Source organism: Peromyscus californicus, unplaced genomic scaffold, assembly GCF_007827085.1.
Source record: "Peromyscus californicus insignis strain IS unplaced genomic scaffold, ASM782708v3 Scaffold_5__1_contigs__length_169319896, whole genome shotgun sequence".
In the NCBI taxonomy this organism is placed as follows: Eukaryota; Metazoa; Chordata; class Mammalia; order Rodentia; family Cricetidae; genus Peromyscus; species Peromyscus californicus.
In genome coordinates this window covers 30,875,304-30,897,023 of record NW_026294573.1, presented here as the reverse complement: position 1 = coordinate 30,897,023, position 21,720 = coordinate 30,875,304, and the positions used below count along the sequence as shown (strand labels likewise).

The 21,720-nt window shown below is 43.9% G+C and overlaps 1 protein-coding gene across 1 annotated transcript; it reads left to right on the top strand.

The window, feature by feature from the left end:
- Positions 1–3: 3 nt before the first annotated feature.
- Positions 4–19,460, top strand: Rragc (Ras related GTP binding C). Its single transcript, XM_052716563.1, has 7 exons — positions 4–324; positions 2,288–2,491; positions 3,448–3,647; positions 6,706–6,820; positions 7,514–7,656; positions 12,672–12,820; positions 17,996–19,460. The coding sequence occupies exons 1-7, from the start codon at positions 91–93 to the stop codon at positions 18,145–18,147; spliced, it is 1,197 nt and encodes a 398-aa protein (XP_052572523.1). The 5' UTR covers positions 4–90; the 3' UTR covers positions 18,148–19,460.
- The last annotated feature ends 2,260 nt before the right edge of the window (positions 19,461–21,720 follow it).

Below are 21,720 nucleotides of genomic sequence, written 5' to 3'. Positions count from 1 at the left end.
CCGGGGGCGGCGGCAACAGCGGCGGCAGGGGGAGGCGGCGGCCTGGCCTGGCCTGGCCTGTCAGGGCGCGGGCGGCGGCGGTCCAGCACCATGTCCCTGCAGTATGGGGCGGAGGAGACGCCCCTGGCCGGCAGTTACGGAGCAGCCGACTCGTTCCCCAAGGACTTCGGCTACGGTGTGGAGGAGGAGGAAGAGGAGGCAGCGGCGGGCGGCGGTGGTGGCGCGGGGGCCGGCGGTGGCTGCGGCCCGGGCGGCGCTGACAGCTCCAAACCAAGGATCCTACTCATGGGACTGCGGCGCAGCGGCAAGTCCTCCATCCAGAAGGTGAGCGTCCCGCGCCGGGCCTCCCGCCCTCGGTCTCGCTCGGTCCGCGGCGCCCAGGTGGCGGCCTCCCGGGAGGCCCGAGAGGGTGGCGGCCTGGCCCCGCGTCCCGGCGCACCCTCCACGCCTGCGAGCGCAGAGCTTGGGCGCGACCCGCCCAGGGTCCCCGACCTGGCTCTCCACGTCCGACTCTGCCCGCCCAGGGCCGAGCGGGGCGAGGAGGCGACGCTGGCTGGAGGGTGGAGGCAGGTGCCGGGCACCGCCCTAGATCTCCGCCCTCTGGGTCGCAGCCCCTGTGGCGTTGAGGAAACCGACTTGTCCTCTCCGGTTCTCACGTGGAGAACTTGGTGAGCGTGCTCTCTTGCAGCAGCATCTCGCTCGGGTGACCCGAGTTTTCAAGGATCCCCTCCCAGGCTTCGGGCCGCAGCAGCTCTAGAAAGAGTTGTGGCAAAGACACCGGGCATCAAGTTTGTTGTTAGTCTGTTGAAGACTTCTGTAACGTTTATTCTGGGGAGGGTCCCATTACTGCGCCTACTTTATTTAGTTCTCGTCGCCCGGTGATTGCAGTTACAGGTGACAGGCAGTCCCCTGAAAACTGGTCACAAAAATCTTTGGAAATAAGTGTTTTTCAGGCAGACGGACATCAACGTATTTGTTTTCACCTTGGGTCTGCCAAGATCGTATAGGCTTTTTGTTTTTAGTGAACAGAAAAATAGACGCAGGGTTGACTTATTTCTTCATCAACCATCCCCATTACAAACAGTGGGGAAAAAAAAGAACTGATAAAACTGGTGTCACCGACACCCTGGCTTTCCCTGTTTTCCACTCTGACACAAAGGTTTATCCACATCTGTGGTACTTTGTAGATGGCGATGTTTTTAAAACGTGGCTACCCCCTCCCGCTGCCTTTGCTGGACTACTGTTTTATTTGCCTTACTTCTCTTGCCTGTGTCAAAAGTTGGGCTTTTGGAGGCAAGTTTGCTGTATGTTGGGATTGTATTAGGCAAGCCTTAAAGCTACATCTCTAGCCCTCTGTTTGTTTCTGTCTGTCTGTCTGTCTTTCTTTTCACTTTCTTTCTCATGCATCTCAGGCTGGCCTTGATTGAATTCTGATCCTGAGTCTACCTCTCAAGTGCTGAGATTACAGGTGTGAGCCGCCATGCTAGGTTTTACTTGGTGCCAGGGCTTTAAGCCTAATAGACAAGAAGCGCTCTCCCCACACTGAACTACACCTCTGATTCCCTACTGTCATGCTTCGCCACTCATTGTCTTTACCATTTCTTTTGGAGCTGTCTCTCCTTTCCTCCCACAGGCCTCCTGACTTCTCACTCCAGATAATTTTACTTTCTGTTTAGATTGTAAATTCAGTGAGGGCAGGATCCAGTCTGTTTTCTTTCTTGTTCCTTAGAGCCCGAGATAGGTAGGTATTTATGTTATTTTTGAATGAGCACAAAGTCTTAAACTTTATCTGGAATAGCTTCATGATCTTAAAGCAGGTTTTGACAAGTTTAAATCTTTGACAAAACACAATAGAGCCTGGCTGATGACATTAGAATTTTAGTATGGAGGAGGCAAAGGCAAGAGGATTGGGTTTTGAGTCTGGGCTACATAGCTAAGACCCCTTTTCAAAACAAACCCCCTCCCCCCAAAATAAAAAGTTACAAACACTGAGAATGAAAAGACAAACACGTGGAAACAGCAGAAGCAAGAGATGCTGCTACTAGTGTTGATGCAGTTAAAATAGTGCAAGAAGAGCTCAGTGTGCATGAGGGAAAGTTAACGTGGTGTCTTTGTCAGAAGTAGGATAGTGCCAGTGATTTGGCATCCAATTATCACCTTATTTATTTATTTATTTATTTGTTTGTTTGTTTATTTTGTATCAAGGTCAAAATTTTACTGCCATAGAATTTTTAACATAAATTCTGTAGTTTAGTAGTTGTGAAATTGTTTCTGTTTCTCTTAACAGGTGGTGTTTCATAAGATGTCACCCAATGAGACTCTCTTTTTGGAAAGTACAAACAAGATTTATAAAGACGACATTTCCAATAGCTCCTTTGTAAACTTCCAGATTTGGGATTTTCCTGGACAGATGGACTTCTTTGACCCAACCTTTGACTACGAAATGATCTTCAGGGGGACAGGAGCGTTGATATATGTCATCGATGCACAGGTAGTTAGGTATAATGTGGTGTGCTTCTCTTCTCTGGTTGCAAAAAGATGTAGAAACAGGGGAAAATTGTTGGTTTCCTTTGTTTGTCATGTGCTTGAAGCTTCTCTCTTTCCAGTAGATCCCCTGACAGTTTAAGACATGCAGCTGCAGAGGGATTTTTGGGAGCAGACCTGTCATTGTACAATTCCAGACTCTCAGGTGCTTAGGAGATGTCATTTACATTTCTTGAGTCCCAGTTAAGGAGCAGTTACCATTGGCTTTCTACTTTTATTGGCTAATAGTAGATATTGCTGTACTTTATGAACTATTACAGTGGTTAACTCACCCATTGAAGTATCCCATCAGTGGCCACAATATAAGGAAGAATATGAGAAATGAATCCATTATACTTTTCCTGATTTGTTTTAAGTTGAATTTAATCTAGCAAGATACACTGAGGGCCCAGTGTGTGGTAGGCAGATGGATGGGCTGTGCCCCTACCCTTGCGCTTACCTTTTGTAAGCTGAAGCTTACCATTGTAGGGAATGCTTTCTGAGTGATGCCAACTCCGCAGTAGTGCTTTCTCATACACTGATTTACAGAGTATTGTGTGGGTAGTTATTCCCATTTACAGATACTTGACTCAAGATTTAAGCAACTTGCTCAGAGCCACACACCTGACAAATGGCAGAGCTGGGATTACTTTAACAGTCCTATTGGGAAGAAATGTGCATTTTGCCTCTCCATTCTTTATAGTAAGAACATTAAAAATTCAGGCATTGACTTGGTATTTGAGTTTCTATCTTAAGAAATTGAAGAGCTATTTACTGGTTATGTGTCAGCACATCTGAATATTTATGAGTAATTAGGATAGCGACTTTTCTGTGGTTGGGGAAAAAGGTGGTTTGAGACTTTCTTAACTTGTTACTTATGTTTTATAAGATTCCTTGTTAAAAATATTTTGTTCTGACTTTCAGGATGACTACATGGAGGCTTTAACACGACTTCACATTACTGTTTCTAAAGCCTACAAAGTTAACCCAGACATGAATTTTGAGGTTTTTATTCACAAAGTTGATGGTCTGTCTGATGATCACAAAATAGAAACACAGAGGGATATTCATCAAAGGGCCAATGATGACCTTGCAGATGCTGGGCTAGAAAAGCTCCATCTTAGGTAACAACATGCGTGTTTGATATGAGAGCCCTGTAAATGTATTCCCATCTCTGTCATTATATACACCAGCTTTCTGTGACTGGTGGACCCTTCCCCAATTCTGTAATCTCTTCTTTGTTGAATTCCAAGCTGTTTTGTAAGCTTTGTGTTACTGAGAAATTACTTTTTCCCTTTTTCATTTTCCTGATGATTGAAGTCATGTGAAGTGTTTCCATTGGCACTCTTGCAGATTCATCTCAAGGGACTGGAGTCAGGCTGTTTCCTCACGGCATGAGTCTGCTTTGGGACTGCTCCCCTCTCGGTTTCTTCACTTTTTAACCCTGGTTGGCTTTGTGCAAGAAATCTGTCATAATTTTTGTGAAAGTTGAGTTTGGGTCTTGTCAATGTCTCAGTAGGAAGAGCCTTTTAAAGTGTGGACTGACTCTAGTGTATGTTAGCTTTTAAAACAGTTTATACTTCCTAGAAACTCTGAAGTTAGGTATGTTGTCTTCTGCATTTACATAGTACTGCTATTGAGTTTGAAGGAGTGCTGGTTTACAGTTAAATATGAAGAACTTACCCTAAAGAACACATACTAATTTGGATTGATGGTTATGTATTTTTTGTATTTATATTCTAAAAGTGTATGAGGAATGTTATTGTATATCTTTTGTGATGATGGGAAGAAGTGAGTATTTACAAGTATGTAAGAGGATGTCCACTTCACCATAAAAACAGCTTAAAGGGGAAGCAGAGAAGAGATGCAAGTGTAATTTCCTTATCCTTGCTGTGTTATAAAAACTTCCTTCTATGCTCAAGCCAGTTGTCCTGTCCCTAAGGTTTCTGGGCCTTAGGCTGTAGAAGCTTTCAGGTAGTTCCTAGAAAACATTGTAGGGAAAATTTCACTGACCCTCTTAGATTAAAATCTTTAAAACACTTAGACTTTATAAAAGCAGGGCATGGTGTTGTGCCTTTGTAATCCCAGCACTCGGGAAGCAGAGGCAGGAGGATCTTTGTAAATTTGAAGTTAGCCAACCAAGGCTACTTAGTTAGATCCTGTCTTGAAAGGCAAAAGTAAATAAATGTTTATAAGAGAAAGTAAAAGTGCCATCCCATAAAACCCCTGAATCTTAGGGATCTGTTATTTTATTATTATTATTTTTTATTTTTTTGCCAGAATTTAAAACATCTTCCTTGTACTGGTAAGGAACCATTATGATTCTCTCTACTCCCTGTCAAGCTTCCTGTTAAGCTCTCCAGGGCATCCTATGATTTCCCCTGTATTCAGAAGGGCCCTACATTAAGCCTGTTAGCCTCAGTAGAATTTTGCATCAAGCTTTTGTTATTTATGTGTGCTGGGGATTGAGTCTAGGACCTTGTGCATTCTGTCTGCATGCATTCTACTCTTGAGCTGTGCCCCCCCACACACACACACATCCCAAACCTCCGTTTAGCACCAGCCATTCTATGGATGCAGTGCAGCTTGCTTTTCCATTTCTAGGAACTCAGCTTATGAACATGCTCTGTGCCTTTCAGGTTCTACCTGTTCCCAACCGTCTCCAGTTCTCACAGATCTTGAGGACTCTAACCTTGCTGAAGTTTTTGCCTAGAGGAAACACTGACAAGCCCCTTTCTTGCTAGTGTCAGGAGTCACATGGCCTTGCTGCTGATACTCTGACCTCTAGAATAGAGCCCCTTCTTGATCAAGTTCTTACTTTACTTCCTTGTAATTTTCTTTAAATCATCTGTAAAGTATAAACACAGTTCCTCATTTCTGATGTGGTAATGTGTTTATAAAATATATCATGAATGCAATTAAATGATGAAAAATGTCCTCAATGAAAAAAGCAGGTGGAATTGTCCATAGTGTTTAAGGGCCCCTTTCTGTTCAGATTTCTGTTTTGTTAAACCTGCATGTGATTTCTTTACTGCAATCCATTCAGAGTCAACTCCTGCTCTTTATAGGTCTCCGTCCTCCTTAGGCTGGTTACCTAGTCCTAAGGACCAGTGCAGTCATTTATTCAGGAGAGGTCGGGTATTTTAGGGTGTTCTAGTTACCTAATCCTAAGGACCAGTGCAGTCATTTATTCAGAAGAGGTCGGGTATTTTAGGGTGTTCTAGTTACCTAATCCTAAGGACCAGTGTAGTCATTTATTCAGAAGAGGTCGGGTATTTTAGGGTGTTCTGGCTGCAGACTAAGTCGTTTACTCAGCAAATCCTTAGGAGCACTGTTCAGGCAATGGGTTTGCAACTGTGAGGGAGATGACAGAGCTGTGTTTCACCTGGGGCTTAGGATTGAAAAGGACACAGCTCGTAAGAAGTGTGTGGTGGAGTTTTAAGTCCTTACCAGTGCTGTGAAGAACAGATTATGGCAGAAGGGTAGCAGGTACAGGTTTACTATTTATGTAGGCTGGTGGTGCCGGAGAGGAAATAACAGGCTCTAACATAGAGCCCCGGAACTCTGCTGTGTAGACCAGGCTGGCCTCAAACTCACAGAGATCCACCTGCCTCTTCCCAGGTGCTGGGATTACAGGCTTACACCACTATGGCTGGCAGGAAAGAACTTTTTGAGGTGACATTTTAGTAGAAATGTGAATTGTATTATTTAATAAATACCACATTACTCTGCTGGGTGTGATGACAAGCCTGTAATCCCAGTTTAACTCAGGGAGGTGGGAGCAGGAAGATTAGATATCATCCTCAGCTGTATAGTGAGTTTCAGGCCAGCCTGGGCTCCATGCTACTCTGTCTAAAAAACCAAAATAAAACAAATGACCCTGTCTCTACCTTGGTCTTAGCTTTTGTCTCAGTTTTGTGCTTGGGGAATAAGCTTTAAGGGGTGGTTTGCAAAGCTTATGTGGTCTCGGGGTTTCTCTTTTGAAGAGCCTTCTTGGGTATTCCCTCAGTGCCCTCTGTGTAATGTAGCAAAGTGGGTGGGTTTGGGAAGTGGTCTTACTATCAGAAATGATGGGGCTAGTAGACAGGGTCTGTTGGAACATTAGGGAACATGAATTTAAGGCATTCTGACAGTGCTCCTGAAGTTATTTTGTGAAATAACCATCTTGTGTTGCATTTTCAGCTTCTATCTGACTAGCATCTATGACCACTCAATATTTGAAGCCTTCAGTAAGGTGGTCCAGAAACTCATTCCACAACTGCCAACTTTGGAAAACTTATTAAATATCTTTATATCAGTAAGTGTACTATTTACTTTGATATAATTTCCATTCTGCTGTTGCCGTTAAATGTGTTTGCATTTAATTCTCCCCCAAAAAATGATACTTGAACTAAAGATCAGTGACTCAACATGTAAGTTAAATAATGGCATAAAATATAGCTTGAGTTGTTTCCTTCTGATTTTATTTTATTTTTTATTTTTTGTCTTTTAGGTAATGTTCCCTGTACTTTGTTAATTATAAGCATCTTCATGAAGGTTGGGATGTAGCTTTGTGCTGGAGCACTGCTTAGCATGTGGGAAGCCATAGGATCAGTTTCTAGCACCATACACACAGAAAAGTAATATTGAATTATTGCTGGATGTGGCGTTGTACATCTGTAATCCCATCATACAAGACACAGGCAGGAGGATTGAGATGAATGCCTTGTAAGGCTCTGTCTAAAGTCTCCCAACCAAGCATCATTTATTTTTGATGTTTAATTGTATACTTAAAGGTGATATGAAGGATTGGAGTGAGTTCATTGGTAGAGCATTTATTGAACCCTGCATTCAGTATCCCAGAACCATAAAAAAATAAAATAAAAACAAAACCACAGGGAATATTACTTTTAAAATTAAGAATGTTTTTCAGTGATTTAAGGTCTTTGAAAAATTGCAAATTGTGATTCCTAAAAGAAACTGAACACTTACCCAATTTTGTTTTTCCAAGAATTCAGGTATTGAAAAAGCTTTTCTCTTTGATGTTGTCAGCAAAATCTACATTGCAACAGACAGCTCCCCCGTGGATATGCAGTCTTACGAACTTTGCTGTGACATGATTGACGTTGTAATTGATGTGTCTTGTATATATGGGTAAGTGCTCTACACATTTCTGCAAGATCCCAGATAGGTGAAAACTTACCTAATTCCTACCTCTGGCTTACACTGAATGAGATGAGAATTTATTTTTAAAGTTGCACTTACTTCCGTACTGTATATGTGAGTATAAATGTGTGGGTGTGTTTGCCATGTCGCCTGTGTTGTGGGCAGAGGACAGCTTTCAGGAGCTGGTTCTTTCTACCCTGTTGGTCTGGGCGGTTGATACTCAGGTTGTTAGGCTTGGGGGCAAGTACCCTTGCCCACTGAGCCATTTCAGCAGCCTGAAGTGGGATTGTTTAGAACATGTGTGTCATCTTAGAACATGATGTCTCCTTCAGAGAGGAGAGCAGAGAACACCTGGGAAGTCTCTTTCTGTACTGGGGGGTTTGCACGATCTTCTCTCTTCTGGGACTTGGCAAGTTTAAACAAAAGAACCCAACTAGATTAGTTTATTTAAAATGGTCTGGGGACCAGGTGTGGAGGCAGAGGCAGGCAGGTCTCTGTGAGTTTGAGGCCAGCCTGGTCTGCATAGTGAATTCCAGGCTAGCTAGGTCTACAGAGTGAGACCCTGTCTCAAACTTTCCCCAAGATGGTCTGAACAGCCAGATGAGACTGCTCATTTGTAGAACCTCAACACTTGGGAGGATCAGAAGTCGAAGGCAGCCTATCTAACCAAACAGCAGTAAATAAGACACTGAAAAGGTCTGAATAAATGTTACTTCCTAATTTTAAACCACACTAAAATGATCTAAATAAGTGGTACTTCCTAATTTAAACTTAGGTTTCATGGAATGAGGGACTTTTGGGGGCTTTTGTTTGTTTGAGATGGTTTTAACATGTAGCCCTGGCTGGCCTACAACTCACAGAGATCCACCTGCCTCTGCCTCCCAAGTGCCGGGACTAAAGGCACATACCACCACACCTGGTAGAATGAGGGATTCTTAATCTTTTTTTTTGTTTTTGTTTTTCAGGACAGGGTTTCTCTGTGTAGCTTTGACGCCTGTCCTGGATCTCACTCTGTAGACCAGGCTGGCCTCAAACTCACAGAGATCCGCATGGCTCTGCCTCCTGAGTGCTGGGATTAAAGGCGTGTGCCACCAACCACCTGGCGGGATTCTTAATCTTAACAGTGTCTTTAAAAAAAAAAGTCGGAATTTTAGCTGGACATAGTGGCATTCACCTTTAATCCCAACACTTGGGAGGCAGGGGCAGTTGGATCTCTGATTTTGAGGCCAGCCTGGTCTACAGAATGAGTTCCAGGACAGCCAGAGCTACGTCATAATGAGACCCTGTCTTAAACAAACAAGCAAAAAATCAGGATTTTAGTTGTTAGAAGGACTTACACATAAAATATTTGATGTATACATGTGATTTCTGAAATAAGTCTCTCAAATACAGGCTCTTACGTACGGACAATCCCTAAACTCTATGTAGAGATTTATAAAACACCAAAACCAAATGAACTTGTAGACTGGCCCTCTTTCCTCTGTGTACTAACATCAGAATGCCCAGGGAGCTTTCAGCATATCTGCTTTCTAATGCGTTTGCTTACCCTCTCGGTGCCTTCCTTCAGCTGCCTGTGAATAGAAGACCTTACCTTGTCGATTTCTGTCTATTCGCACTGATTAGATGCTGTCCTTTGTTGTACTGCTTTCTGTAATAAAAATGAGGTGGTCTGCTACTCAGTAAACTTTCGTGTTTTCCATTCTTAAAAATAGATGATTAGAACATGTTGCTTTAAAAAAAGAAAGCTAGTCAACGTGTTATAAACCAGTCTTACGTTTTTTTCAAACTGTTATTTTTGTGTTTGTTCTCTATGGTACTCGTGGGAAGGTCAGATGACAACTTCAGGAGTGGGTTCTTACCTTCTGCCTTGCTGAGACAGGGTCTCCCTTGTTTCTTCTGTGTGGTGGACTCCAGGCTCAATTGACCCTCCTGTGCTGAACCTCCTGTCTCCATCTTTCCATTGCCATCATGCAGCTGTGATGTCAGGCTTGTGCAGCCAGTGCTTTTACAAGCTGAGGCATTTCCCTGGTCCTAACACCTGGTTTTTGTACTTTTTTTTTTTTTTTAACTAATACCAGTTTTCATATTTTAGATCTTTCATTTGTAAGCTATAGTACATATAAATATGGGCAAGGTTTGAAGTCTGCTGTGTTCCATGCATCCCATGTAAGCATGTAAGTGGGAATGAATACACAAGATACTGATGGGTCACATGAAGTGTATGTGGTGGTTGATATTTGGCATTTGTTTTATCTGAGAATATCTGTTATAATCTTTTTATTGAGAATTTCAGCACTAGCCAGGTTCCCTTTCTTCTCAACTGAATTCCTTTAGGGTGTGTTGCTTCTAAATCTGCTTCCTCTTGGCTGTGATCTTCCTGTTTGGACATATTTTGACTAAAATTCAGATAAGCATACTTGCTTTAAAGGGTTTTTTTTGTTTTTTTGTTTTGTTTTGTTTTTTGAGACAGGGTCTCAAGTAGCCCAGGTTAGCCTCAAACTTGATATATTTAGTAGAGGGTGACCTTGGACTTCTGATCCTCCTGTCTCCACTTCCCAAGTGCTAGGATTACAAGTGTCCCTTACCACACACACCTGCTCTTATGTGGTGCTGGGGATGGAAGCTGTCTATATCCCCAATTTAAGCACCTGAAAATCGTACATGGAGAGTTTTGACCAAAACAAAAACAAACAAACAAACAAACAAACCTTGAAAGTTTTGAGTCTGCTTTTAAAGGTCATTAGCATACTGTATTTCTTAACTTTATTAGTCATCAAAATCTGTCCAATATAGACATGAATAGCTGTCTAGATGTCTCTTGTTCTCTCTGCCCCTATGCCTTGCATTTGCTAAGCAGTGCTTACAAAGCAGTGTCCCAGCCAAGAATGTGCCTTTAATGTTCTTTTTAATTAAAATGATTATTTTTGTGTGTACCATAGCACACATGGAGGTCAAAGGACAACTTTGTGGAGTCACTTCTTTTACGTTCATGTGGGCTCCAGGGATTGAACTCAGGTCATCAGGCTTACATGACATGACTTTCTCATGTTGAGTCGTGTGTGACTGGATCATCTGGCTCAACACTAGAAACTGTCACTGCTGGCTGCCAGTCCAGCCACAGATAGGCGTGAACGCCTGTGTCGGTTGTTGTCAGCTGGTGCTTGCTCTCATTTCCTGTGTGGCACAGACTAGGATCTCCTTGACCTCTGGCTATCAGCTGACAGCACAGAGCACTGCATTTCCTCTTCTTCCAGCAGGAGGAAGCAGTTTTCTTTTATACTCTGAAAGCATGTGGCTCAGACTTCCCTACTGCTGTGATATTGGAAATTGCTTGGGATTGAATTAAAACCTGAAAGTTTGAGTCCAGACCTTGCCAGACATCTTTTTACTTTTTATGAACTGGAGTTTTACAACTTTAAAATGGGCATAATTCTCTTATTTGTTATTTAGATTACTATGTTTTGTCGTTCCCCCCCCCCCCCATCCCGCCATATTAAAGTGGTTAAATAGGGCAGTAGTAACAATTCTTCTCTGGGTTGTTGTGGGAATCAAATTAATGTGTGAAAAGGTAAGCTGTAAGATTTAGAGCAGTTGAAAAAATCAGTCCTCCTTCATGAAAACAGTACATGAGATGGTAAAGACAGGAGAAAACAGGAGGGAAACATTGTTTCCTTCTTAGTATGTTTCCTTCACTTTGTTTTTTTTTTTTTTTTTTTTTAAAGATTTATTTATTTATTATGTATACAGCATATATGACTGCAGGCCAGAAGAGGGCACCAGATCTCATTACAGATGGTTGTGAGCCACCATGTGGTTGCTGGGAATTGAACTCAGGACCTCTGGAAGAACAGTCAGTGCTCTTAACCTCTGAGCCATCTCTCCAGCCCCTCCTTCACTTTGTTTTTAAACAGTCTTTTTGAATTGCATTTTGTCTCTTTGAAACAGTCTCACGGTAGGCCAGGCTGGCCTTGAGTTTTCCATCCTCTTCCCTCAGACTCCCGAGTGCTGGTGCTTTTCATCCTCCTGTGGATGGCAAAAACACTTCTTTAAGATTTATTTGTTTCTTCTGAGTGTCTGCACCTGCATGGGTTTATGTGCACCATGTATTGTACCCTTGGAGGCCAGAGCGCACAGCAGATTGCTGAGACTGGAGTGACGGGGTTCTGAGCTGTCTGATGTGTGTGCTGGGAACCAGATCTGGCTCCTCTAGAAGAGCAGTAGGTGCTTTTAGCCAGTGGGCCATCTTTCCAGCCCCCAAACCCCTGTACTAAGGAGGCAGTTTTGGCAACTCTTTAATTCCTAGCAGGCGCAGGGGCATGCACGGTATGGTGCGGCATGTGGAGGTCAGAGGACACGTGGGGGTCATTTCTGTTTCTGTTTGTGGACTGAACTCCAGCTGTCAGGCTTGGCAGCAAGCTCCTTCACTGGATGAGCTACCTCCCTCCCCAGCCCTCAAACTGTTGAGAAGTTGTTGATTTATAACATAATTCCTACCTCTCTCTGCCTGGGACTGGTCTTCTGGAGACTTTATGAATTTTCTTGATTGTGTGTGTGTGTGTGAGGGGGTGTTAAGGAAACATCAAACAGTGTCTGAGAAATGGTGTGATTGGATTGGCATGTAGAATACCTCCTACAGTAGCTAGCTGAGATGGTGGCAGGTCCTGGCTGGTCATGTAGCTTGAGGGAAGTGGGAGGGAAAGTCCTCAGCTGAGCACGAGGCAGGCGAGTGGCCTGGCCAGCATGATAGCGGAAATGTCAGTGGTTCAGAGCGCCACCGCTGTCACCTTTATCTCCACAAACTTGATTACAGCAGTGACAGAGGGACATGCACAGCTTTGCTGCTGACAGAAGCTGGTTGTGTGAGGACTGACTCTTACCCTAAGTGATGGCTGTCCCAGTGTTGTTCCTTCGCAAAGGATGTTTGGGGAGGGCTGGAAAGTTTGCTCCTGTACAGAACGCCTCATTGGGAAACGTGTAATAAATGGTGCTTTCTTTCAAAATAGATTAAAGGAAGATGGAAGTGGAAGTGCTTATGACAAAGAATCGATGGCCATTATCAAGCTGAATAATACAACTGTCCTTTATTTAAAGGAAGTCACTAAATTTTTGGCACTGGTTTGCATTCTTAGGGAAGAAAGCTTTGAACGAAAAGGTAATGAAGTTTTTTTTAAAAAACTGCTTGTGTTTATTATTCATTGTTTAAATTTTGTTCCTTTTTAAAAATTTATTTTTTTGCTGTGTGTGTCCAGGTATGCGTGCACATGTGTGACTGAGTGCATGTCTGCCACATATGCAGCCAGTGGAGGCCAGAAGAAGGCATTGGATCCACTGGAACTGGAGTTACAGGGTGGTTTTGTAAGCCATCATTAAAAAGAAAAAAGCCTGCGGTGGTGGTCCACACCTTTAGTCCCAGCACTCAGGAGCCAGGCAGGCAGATCTCTGTGAGTTCCAGGCCAGCTTGGACTACAGAGCGAGTTCCAGGACAGCCAGGGATACACAGAGAAACTTGTCTTGGAAAACCAACAACAACAACCACAAAAACAAAGACTTATTTACCGTTTCATATGTTTGTGTGTATGCCTGAGTGTGTGTGTGTATATGTATGCCACATGGGTACAGGAGCCTGAGGTGGGCAAAGGAGGCTGTGGAGCCATAGGTGGTTTTGAGCCATCATTGGGTGCTGGAAACCAAACCTGGGTCTTCTGCAAGAGCAGCAAGCATTCTTAACTGTTGAGCCATCTCTCTGGCCCCCAAAGAGTTGTTTGTTTCTTTCTTTTTAAATTTTTATTATTTTATGTGTGTGAGTATTTTGCTTGCCTATATGTCTGTGAACCACTTGTATGCAGTGCCCACAGAAGCCAGGAGAAGGTATCAGATGCCCTGGAGCTGGAGGTATAGATGGTTGTAGCCACCATGTGTGTACTAGAAAACAAATCCTGGTTCTCTGGAAGAGCAGCCAGAGCTGTTAATGTCTGAGCCATCTCAAGCCTAAAGAGCTGTTCTTTGGCTCTTGTTTTGTTTCTGAGACAGGGTCTCTATGATGGAGCTCTAGCTGTTCTGGAACTTGTTATGTAGATCAGGCCAGCCTTGAACTCACAGAAACTCACCTGCCTACTGAACACTGGTATTAAAAGCATGGGCCACCACACTCAGCTGAAAAGCTGTTCTTAAGTTACATTTTTATTATGATTTCTCAAGTTCTTGAAAGCAGTATTGCACTGTAATACTAATGGCTATCTTACAAGTCAGCTTAAATACTTCCGTGTGTCTGTCTATATGTAGTCCAGATGTTCTCTTTCCTTTTAATCTTGTGCTTTCATCAAGATTTTTAGCCCATCCCGTCTTCCTCCGTATACTTTGTTGGCTCTTCTTGCCTGTGGTTTGTTTTCCATCTGAACCAGTCCTCAGCTATCTCTTCTTGTGGCATCTGCTGGCTTTTCTCCTTCTGCAGGGTCTTCAGTCTTCTGGAGCATGTGGCTGACAGTCCTTCCTTGAGCACAGCTTTCTTCTCTGGATCACCTTGTATATTTTGTCTGTCTCCTATTTCCTTCTGGCTGGTTTTCTTTGTCCTAATTCCATGTTCTTCAGTGCCAAATCTTTCTGCTTGCTTCTCTCTCTTTAGGTCAGCTCCTAAGTTCATAGCTTGGGAGTGTGTTCTCTCCTACCATGGGCTCCAGGGATTGAACTGAGGTTGTTAGGCTTACATGGGAAGTACTTTTACCCATTAAGCTGGCTCTCTAGCCCTAGTTCATGGCTTGGGTTAATCAGTTTGTGACTGAAAAATTTACCCCTGCAACTTTCTGGAGCTCATGTTCTGGTACCATGTTAGGCCCTGTTAGTGAGACATCCCCATTTCAGTATTAGCTGTGTTCTGACCGTTGTGAGTAGCCATCACTGAGTGATAATGACCCCTCCCCATCTTCTTATCCCTTCTGACTCCTGCCTACCCTGCTTCTGACATGCTTTCTGCCGTTTTTCTTATGTACAAACTTCAGTGTCTTGTCAGGTAATTGGTGTTTCCTTTGTGGACTGGTCCATAGGTGGGTTGATTTCTCTGTAACCTCCCTGGCTATCCTGGAACCTACTCTGTAGACCAGGCTGTCCTTGAACTCACAGAGATCTGCCTGCCTCTGTCTCTACCTCTTGAGTGCTAGAGTTCCAGGACAGCTAGGCTGTTACAGAGAGAAACCCTGTCTCAAAAAACCCCCAAAAAAACAAAAACAAAAAAACCCTCCATTCTTCTGCCTAAGCCTTAAAAGAAATATTTATATATATATATTTTTTCATATTAAACAAAGTGTGTATTTACTTTTGACCTTAAGAACAAGTGTGGAGTCTGGGGAGGTAGTTCAGTGGTTAAGATCATTTCCTGCTCTTTCAGATGACCCTAGCAGCCAGGTGGGGTGGCTCACAACCAGCTGTAGCTGTAGCTCCAGGATCTTATGCCTCCTGGCCTCTCTAGGCACTGCATTCGGGTGCACAAACCCACACACACACATACACACAGAGTTAAGAAAAGAGATGGCATGACATTCAACTGCAGTCTTCTGTATATTTTTCTTGAGCTACATCCCTTTTTTGGTGCTGTGTATTTTATTTTTCCTATGCATAACTTACTCTTGTTTCATAACTACCCATAAGCAATATTGTGCAAATGATGCTGAATTGAAGTTGAGTTTTTGCAACATGTATTTTTCTCCTTGTTGGGGTTATTTTTGAGATTTCCCACTGTTGTATATTGAACTTTGTTTTTGTTGCTAGATATTTAGGTTTTTTTTGTTTTGTTTTGGAGACAGAGTTTCTCTATGTAGTCCTGGAACTCACTTTGTAGGCCTGACTGGCCTTGAACTCACAGAGATCCACCTGCCTCTGCCTTCCAAGTGCTGGGATAATAGACATGTGCTGCCACTGTCTGTCTGGCTCCCATTTAGATTGTTTTAAAGGTACAACTAATTTTTGACAAATACCTATGAATAAGCCATATATGATGGCTCATATCTTTAGTCCTAGCACTTGAAAGGCAGAGACAAGAGTATTGTTGTATGTTTGAGGCCAGCTAGGTGTCTTAGTGTTTCTGTTGCTGTGATCAGACACCATGACCATAAACAGCTTTGGGAAGGAAAGGGTTTATTTGCTTTATACTTCCACCTCACTGTTCATCATCCAAGGAAGTCAGGACAGGAACTCAAGCAGCAGGGCAGGAACCCGGCGGCAGGAGCTGATGCAGACGCCATGGAGGGGTGCTGCTTACTGGCTTGCCTCCCTTGCCTTGTTCAGCCTGCTTTCTTATGGAACACAGGACCACTAGCCTAGGGATGGCATCACCCACAATGGTCTGGCCCTCCCATAATCAATCATCAAACAAGAAAGTGCTCTACATATTTGCTTACAGGCGAATCCTATGGCAGCATTTTCTTGATAAGATTCCTTCTTTCCAGATGTGTCAACTTGTGTCAGTTGGACATGAGACTAGCCAGCACACTAGGACTATAAAACAAGATGCCATTTCAAAAACCAACCAGGTTGAAGATGCAGCTCCATTGTCAGAGAGTTTGTGCAGCATGCAGGGGCTCTGGGCTCATAGTCCCCGGCACCACAGGAACTGGGTGTGGGGGTACCCACCTCTAGTCCCAGCCCTGGGGAGCTGGAGGCAGGATCAGGAATTTAAAGGTCTTTTTTGGCTACTTAATGAGTTTGAGGCCAGCCTGTTGCTGCATGAGAGACTGCCTGAAAAAATGAACAAACAGCAATAACAGCAACAAACCCCAACCAAAATTAATGCCCAGGAACAGATGTGCTGTGCACACGTGTTGTCTGTCTCTAGGGTGAGTGTGCAGGAATGCACACTCATGGACACATTAACAAAGGACTCTCCCTAGTGCCTTTACCACGTTCACCCCTCATAGCAGGGTGAGGGTGTTCTCATCATGTTGTCTCCTTATAATGCTTGATACTGTCTGAGTCTGTAACTGTGACGTGCTATCTCATTTTTACATACTTAATTGCCAGTTAGGGCAGATCACTTTTCATGGCAAGCACCTTTTTGTAGACATTCAGGTTTCTTTGGTAACTTGTTTTTTATAATTTCGTTACATTTAATTTATTTGTGTATATGTGTGCATGTGTACAAAAGTGAAATCTAGACTTAGTGAAATCTAGTCAGTATATCCAGAGTTCAGCCTCATCCATGAAGTTTTCATTGCCAGCTTTGCCCTGCCTGCATTTAGCTCTCCCTTCTGTGGACTTCTTTAGTTGGCAGATTGTTTTGATTTGTTGTGTTTTGGCTTTCTGCCCTGCTAGCATATGCTTGAAAGTGTGGACCTGATGCTGCTGCTTTTGACACATTACATCCGCTATCACGCTGTCAATAGTGTTCAATGACTTATCCAGTCTGCTATAAATTACTGAAAGGTCACATGATGTTTAGGTAGGCCACATGGTGCTTTTTGGTATTTGATATGGACAAGTGCAGGTGGGATGGTCTTGCTACGCCAGTGGGTGTATATGGTGATTCTAAGAATTGAAGAGCTTGCTGTTCAGTTTGAGCATTTCAGAATTTCAAGCCAAGTGCCTGTATCTAGCTCAGGGGAGACTGAGAAATGGAATGTTTTGAGCTCAGTATCAGCTGCTCATTCAGAGTTGGGGTTCTGTGTGTACAAGTGAAGTGGGGGGGGGGGGCGGATGTTGACCTGCCCTTTCTGTCACAAGAGAAACCTTTGTTCACCCAAAGTCTCAAGTGGATGTTCAGTTCCTAAAACAGATGGAGAGGAAGTCTCCTCTCCCAAAGATGGGTGTAGGGTGCTGGAGCCCTGCTGAGCCTGTGCTCATGATGCTTCCCTGTGTCCTGCAGACCTCACTAACTGCTCTAGAGGGCAGTTTAGTAGTCCAAAGAATTTTACCCTGACCTCAGATTTCATTAACACATCCACCTTCCCACTTGTTTTATTTTTGTTTTGTTTTTTGTCGGAGCTGAGGACCGAACCCAGGGCCTTGTACTTGCTAGGCAAGCGCTCTACCACTGAGCTAAATCCCTAACCCTTGTTTTTGGTTTTTAGAGACAGAGTTTCTCTGTGTAGCCCAGGCTAGCCTCAAACTCAGAGATCCATGCCTGCCTCCCAGTGCTGGGATTAAAGGTGTGTACCACCACTGCCCAGCCGCACTTCATTCGTTAGATTACCAGCCCTCCCTGTCCACTCCTGCCTTAAAGCAAGGCAGCAGGGTTAGCAGCTGAGTTCTTGGTTTAGCGTGATTGCACTGTGGAGAACTTCAGATGGTGGAGAACTGCACAGCTGACATTAAGTAGACAGGCTCTTCTTCTCTCTCACAGGTTTGATAGACTACAACTTCCACTGTTTCCGAAAAGCTATCCATGAGGTGTTTGAGGTGGGTGTGACTTCTCACAGGAGCTGCAGTCACCAGACCAGTGCCCCAAGCCTGAAAGCATTGGCACACAATGGCACACCACGGAATGCCATCTAGTCTGAATCTCAGCAATTGAGGCCCAGTGCCAGCTCACTCCTCACTCCAGGGTCAGATGCCACGTGCAACAGAACACGGGAGCTGCTGCCTATGGGAGTCTGGAGACGATGGGGAGGTTTCTCATGTAGACGAAAGCCCTTGAGCCAGCTCTGTGCACCTGAAGCTACTATCTCTTTAAAATACGGCACAAAAGAACTCTAGAGACCTCAGAACTCAGTGTGGCTTTCTCCTCTTTGGGTCCTACCTTAAATAGTTGGGATAATTTGGACCTGGAGATGATACTGGTTATCCATCTTTACCAGTGAATGTTGCTGTCAATTCCAGCCTCCAACAGCAGGAAAACCGAGTTTATCCGCTTCCCTTAGCCTTTCACTTAAGTAGCGTCTAAAGACCTTGCTTTGCTTACGTTCTAACACTGCCTCTCAGAGCTCAGATCTCACTGTACCTCTCAGACCATGGAAGTGCATTAGCTTGCTGCCTCAGAAAATGCAGCAAAGGATGCTTCTGTGTTTGTCCTGAAGAAAAAAGGAGATTCCTGTGTGGCGTCGGGGAGAGCCAGGCTCAGCAAGCAAGAGCCGCGTCAGCTTCCTGGCTGTGGTGAGGAAAAACTGAAAGGAGAGAATTCCCACGCCGGCGTTTTGGGTAGCAGACGGATGCAGTCTCCTCATCTGATTGTGATCATGCACAGTGTAACAAGGGAGTTGAAGACAGAAAGGTTTCCTTCCCATAGTCCCCCATGGTGAGGGGCAAACCCATTATGTCACTGAAGTACTTAGCTCACTTTTCTTTAATTTTGATGCCATGCCTTTTATTCTACACTATGTAGGTTCTTTAAGAATTGTTTTTGACCATAGATGACCCTAAGGCTCTGGTGGACTGTCCACTGTGGGTTGGAGGAAGCATGTGGTGGGACAGTGTGTTACTCTACATACCCTGTCTCCGGGATTCTGACACCGAGTGTCAGCTGTGGTACTTTCCTTTGCCCGGGATATGAATTCATAATTGTTTCTCTTGTTCATGGCTGATACCCTTCCCATTGATTTAGACTTACACATTTTCTTTACTGCACATGCCCAGTAGTCACATTCCAAAGCCACTGGGCCACTTGAGTGCATCAGTGCCGCTGTTGAATAATATGTACTCAGGTCTGTAACCCAGCAGTGAGACTTGGAGTGCTTCCTGCAGATGACTGACTGTTGAGTATCTACATGGACCATGGTGATATCCAAAGGAAAAATGCTTTTATATTTATAGATTTCATTGAACTCTATGTAAAATGGGTATCAATAAATGTATTTACTCCAAAAACCGTTTTTCTTGCGTGAAGTATGAGAGTGCTTAGCGGGCAGACACAGTGGCTCTTCTCTCATCAGTTCCAGTCCTTTACTGCCATGTGCGGTCCCCATTCCTTGTTTCAGGACTTCAGGTTCTGTCTTGATGTCATCTCCATGACTCATTTCTGCCAAGGGCTGGGAGGTGTGGGCCCAGGGGAGAACTTGTTTGGATTTGGGTTTTATGTCAACAGTCCCACTGGTGGTGGGGGGTGTCCAGAGCCTGGCATGGCTTGTGTACTGCATCCAGGCTGAGGGTAAGGAAACTGAGCTACCGCAGGAGTTGAGGACATGGGTGAGATGGCTCCGCTGGTGACGGTGCTGCCACCAAGCCTGATGACCTAAGTTCAGTCCCTAGCACCCACAAGGTGGAAGGAGAGAGCACCACACATACATGGTCGCTCATGTTTGCCTTTACCCCCTAACAAACAAAAGTGTAAGAGAACAACCCCTAAAATCATGGTACCAAGTCTCCTAGGTACTCATTACTGACTTCTGGATGTCAGTATTTACATAAAAGCATAGTTAGGTGAGTCTAAGCCGACTGAAGAAATAGTCATTAACTTAACCAGAAGGAAGTATTGTTTGAAGGATGTCTAATTTCATAATTAGACTAATTTAGAACTTAAGTTTTGAATCTTCAAAATAGACGTCACAAGCTGTCTGAAAAAAACGTCTATTAAATATATCTAACCATTCCCTGTTTTTACACAGTGGAAACAGGTCAGATGATAAAGAGCCTTGCTGAGAGCTGAGGATAGGAAGGATGGTGTGTACCTTCAACTCCAAGCAGGGGATGTCCTTCCTCATGCCTAAGCCACAGCTGTAAAGTGCTGGGGTAAACCAAACGTCCTGCATGCGATTGGTAGCAGAGTAGGACATGTCCTTCAGCCTAGCACCTGTCCTTATTTGCTTCCTGTCTCGGGCCCAGGGTTGGAGATACTGCTTCACGATTTGCATAGCACTCTGTTGTGACATGCACCTGTGGCCTTAGCTACTCAGAAGGGTCACTTAAGTGTTGTGCCCTGCAACTGTGAGGTGACTTTAAAAAAACAAACCCACAAGCATAATTTAAAGCTCCGAGGCAGGAGAATCATTGAGTAGCCTGCTGTTGTACATAGTTCTAGGTCAGCCTTAGTTACAGAGTAAAGACCCTATCTTACAAAACCAAACTAATACACATTACTCAGGGGCTCAATAAATTATTTTTTTCTACCTTGACAAAATTATAAATGCAGGGGTGATTAAGAAAGGAAAAAAGTGAAAAACAGCTTAAAAAAAAGACTTGGAAAGGAAAGTATTCAGGAAGAAGGTTTACCTGAAATGTGTGGGCCCCCGGTGGCTGTTTACCTACAGCTACCTCAGAGCTGGGAAGGTTGGCCAAGCACCTTTAACTTCCTCTGCAGTGAGGTGGCTAGCTAGTTCTCAAAAGGGCTGCTTTCCTGTGCCCCACATTCACAGATGCACAGATATAAATGTTATATATGGCCATACAGAATATAAATGTTACATATTTTGTAATACATAGATACACACAGATTATAAATTATAAATGAATGTTATATACGTTTTGCACACACGTGTATGTATATCAGTATCATTTGTGAGTTGTGTTGATTTCACATGAGCTCTGTGCTGATACAGAGAAATGTGATTTAAAAGATAGCATCATTCTCAACCCTTATTGAGAAAAGCCCTGAGATTGATAGACTTTGGTAAGGTTTTCTATTTGTCCTTTCCTTGTTCTGCTTAGGCCAAACTGGTCTCGAACTCAGAGACATCTGCTTGCCTATGCCTCCCAAGTGCTGGGATTAAAGCCATGTGTTTCCCTTAACAAAATGGCTTCTCTGAACTGCCTTACCCCAGAGTAAGGCACCAGACACCCAAGGATGTGAGGGAGTAGCAGCTGCTACCAATCATCTTCATAAAGTGAGGCAGCCACTCCATTCCTGCTGTACAGATGGGAAAATAGAGGCACAGAGGAGGCAAACTGGAGTACTGGAGTTAGAAACGGACTCTACAGAGTCCCTATCCTTACACTAATGCTTGACCTTGCTGACTGAGCAGAGAGGGTTTGTTCATGTGTGTAGGGCAGAAAAGGGATTCTAATATTCAATCTGGAAGCATGCTTCTTGTCATCTCTTCTGGGAGATCGGCTTTGTACAGTCATTGTACAGACATCTAAGGACCTGAGGAGATCTGCAATAAAGAAGCCTACTTACCTTGGCACCATATTTCATAT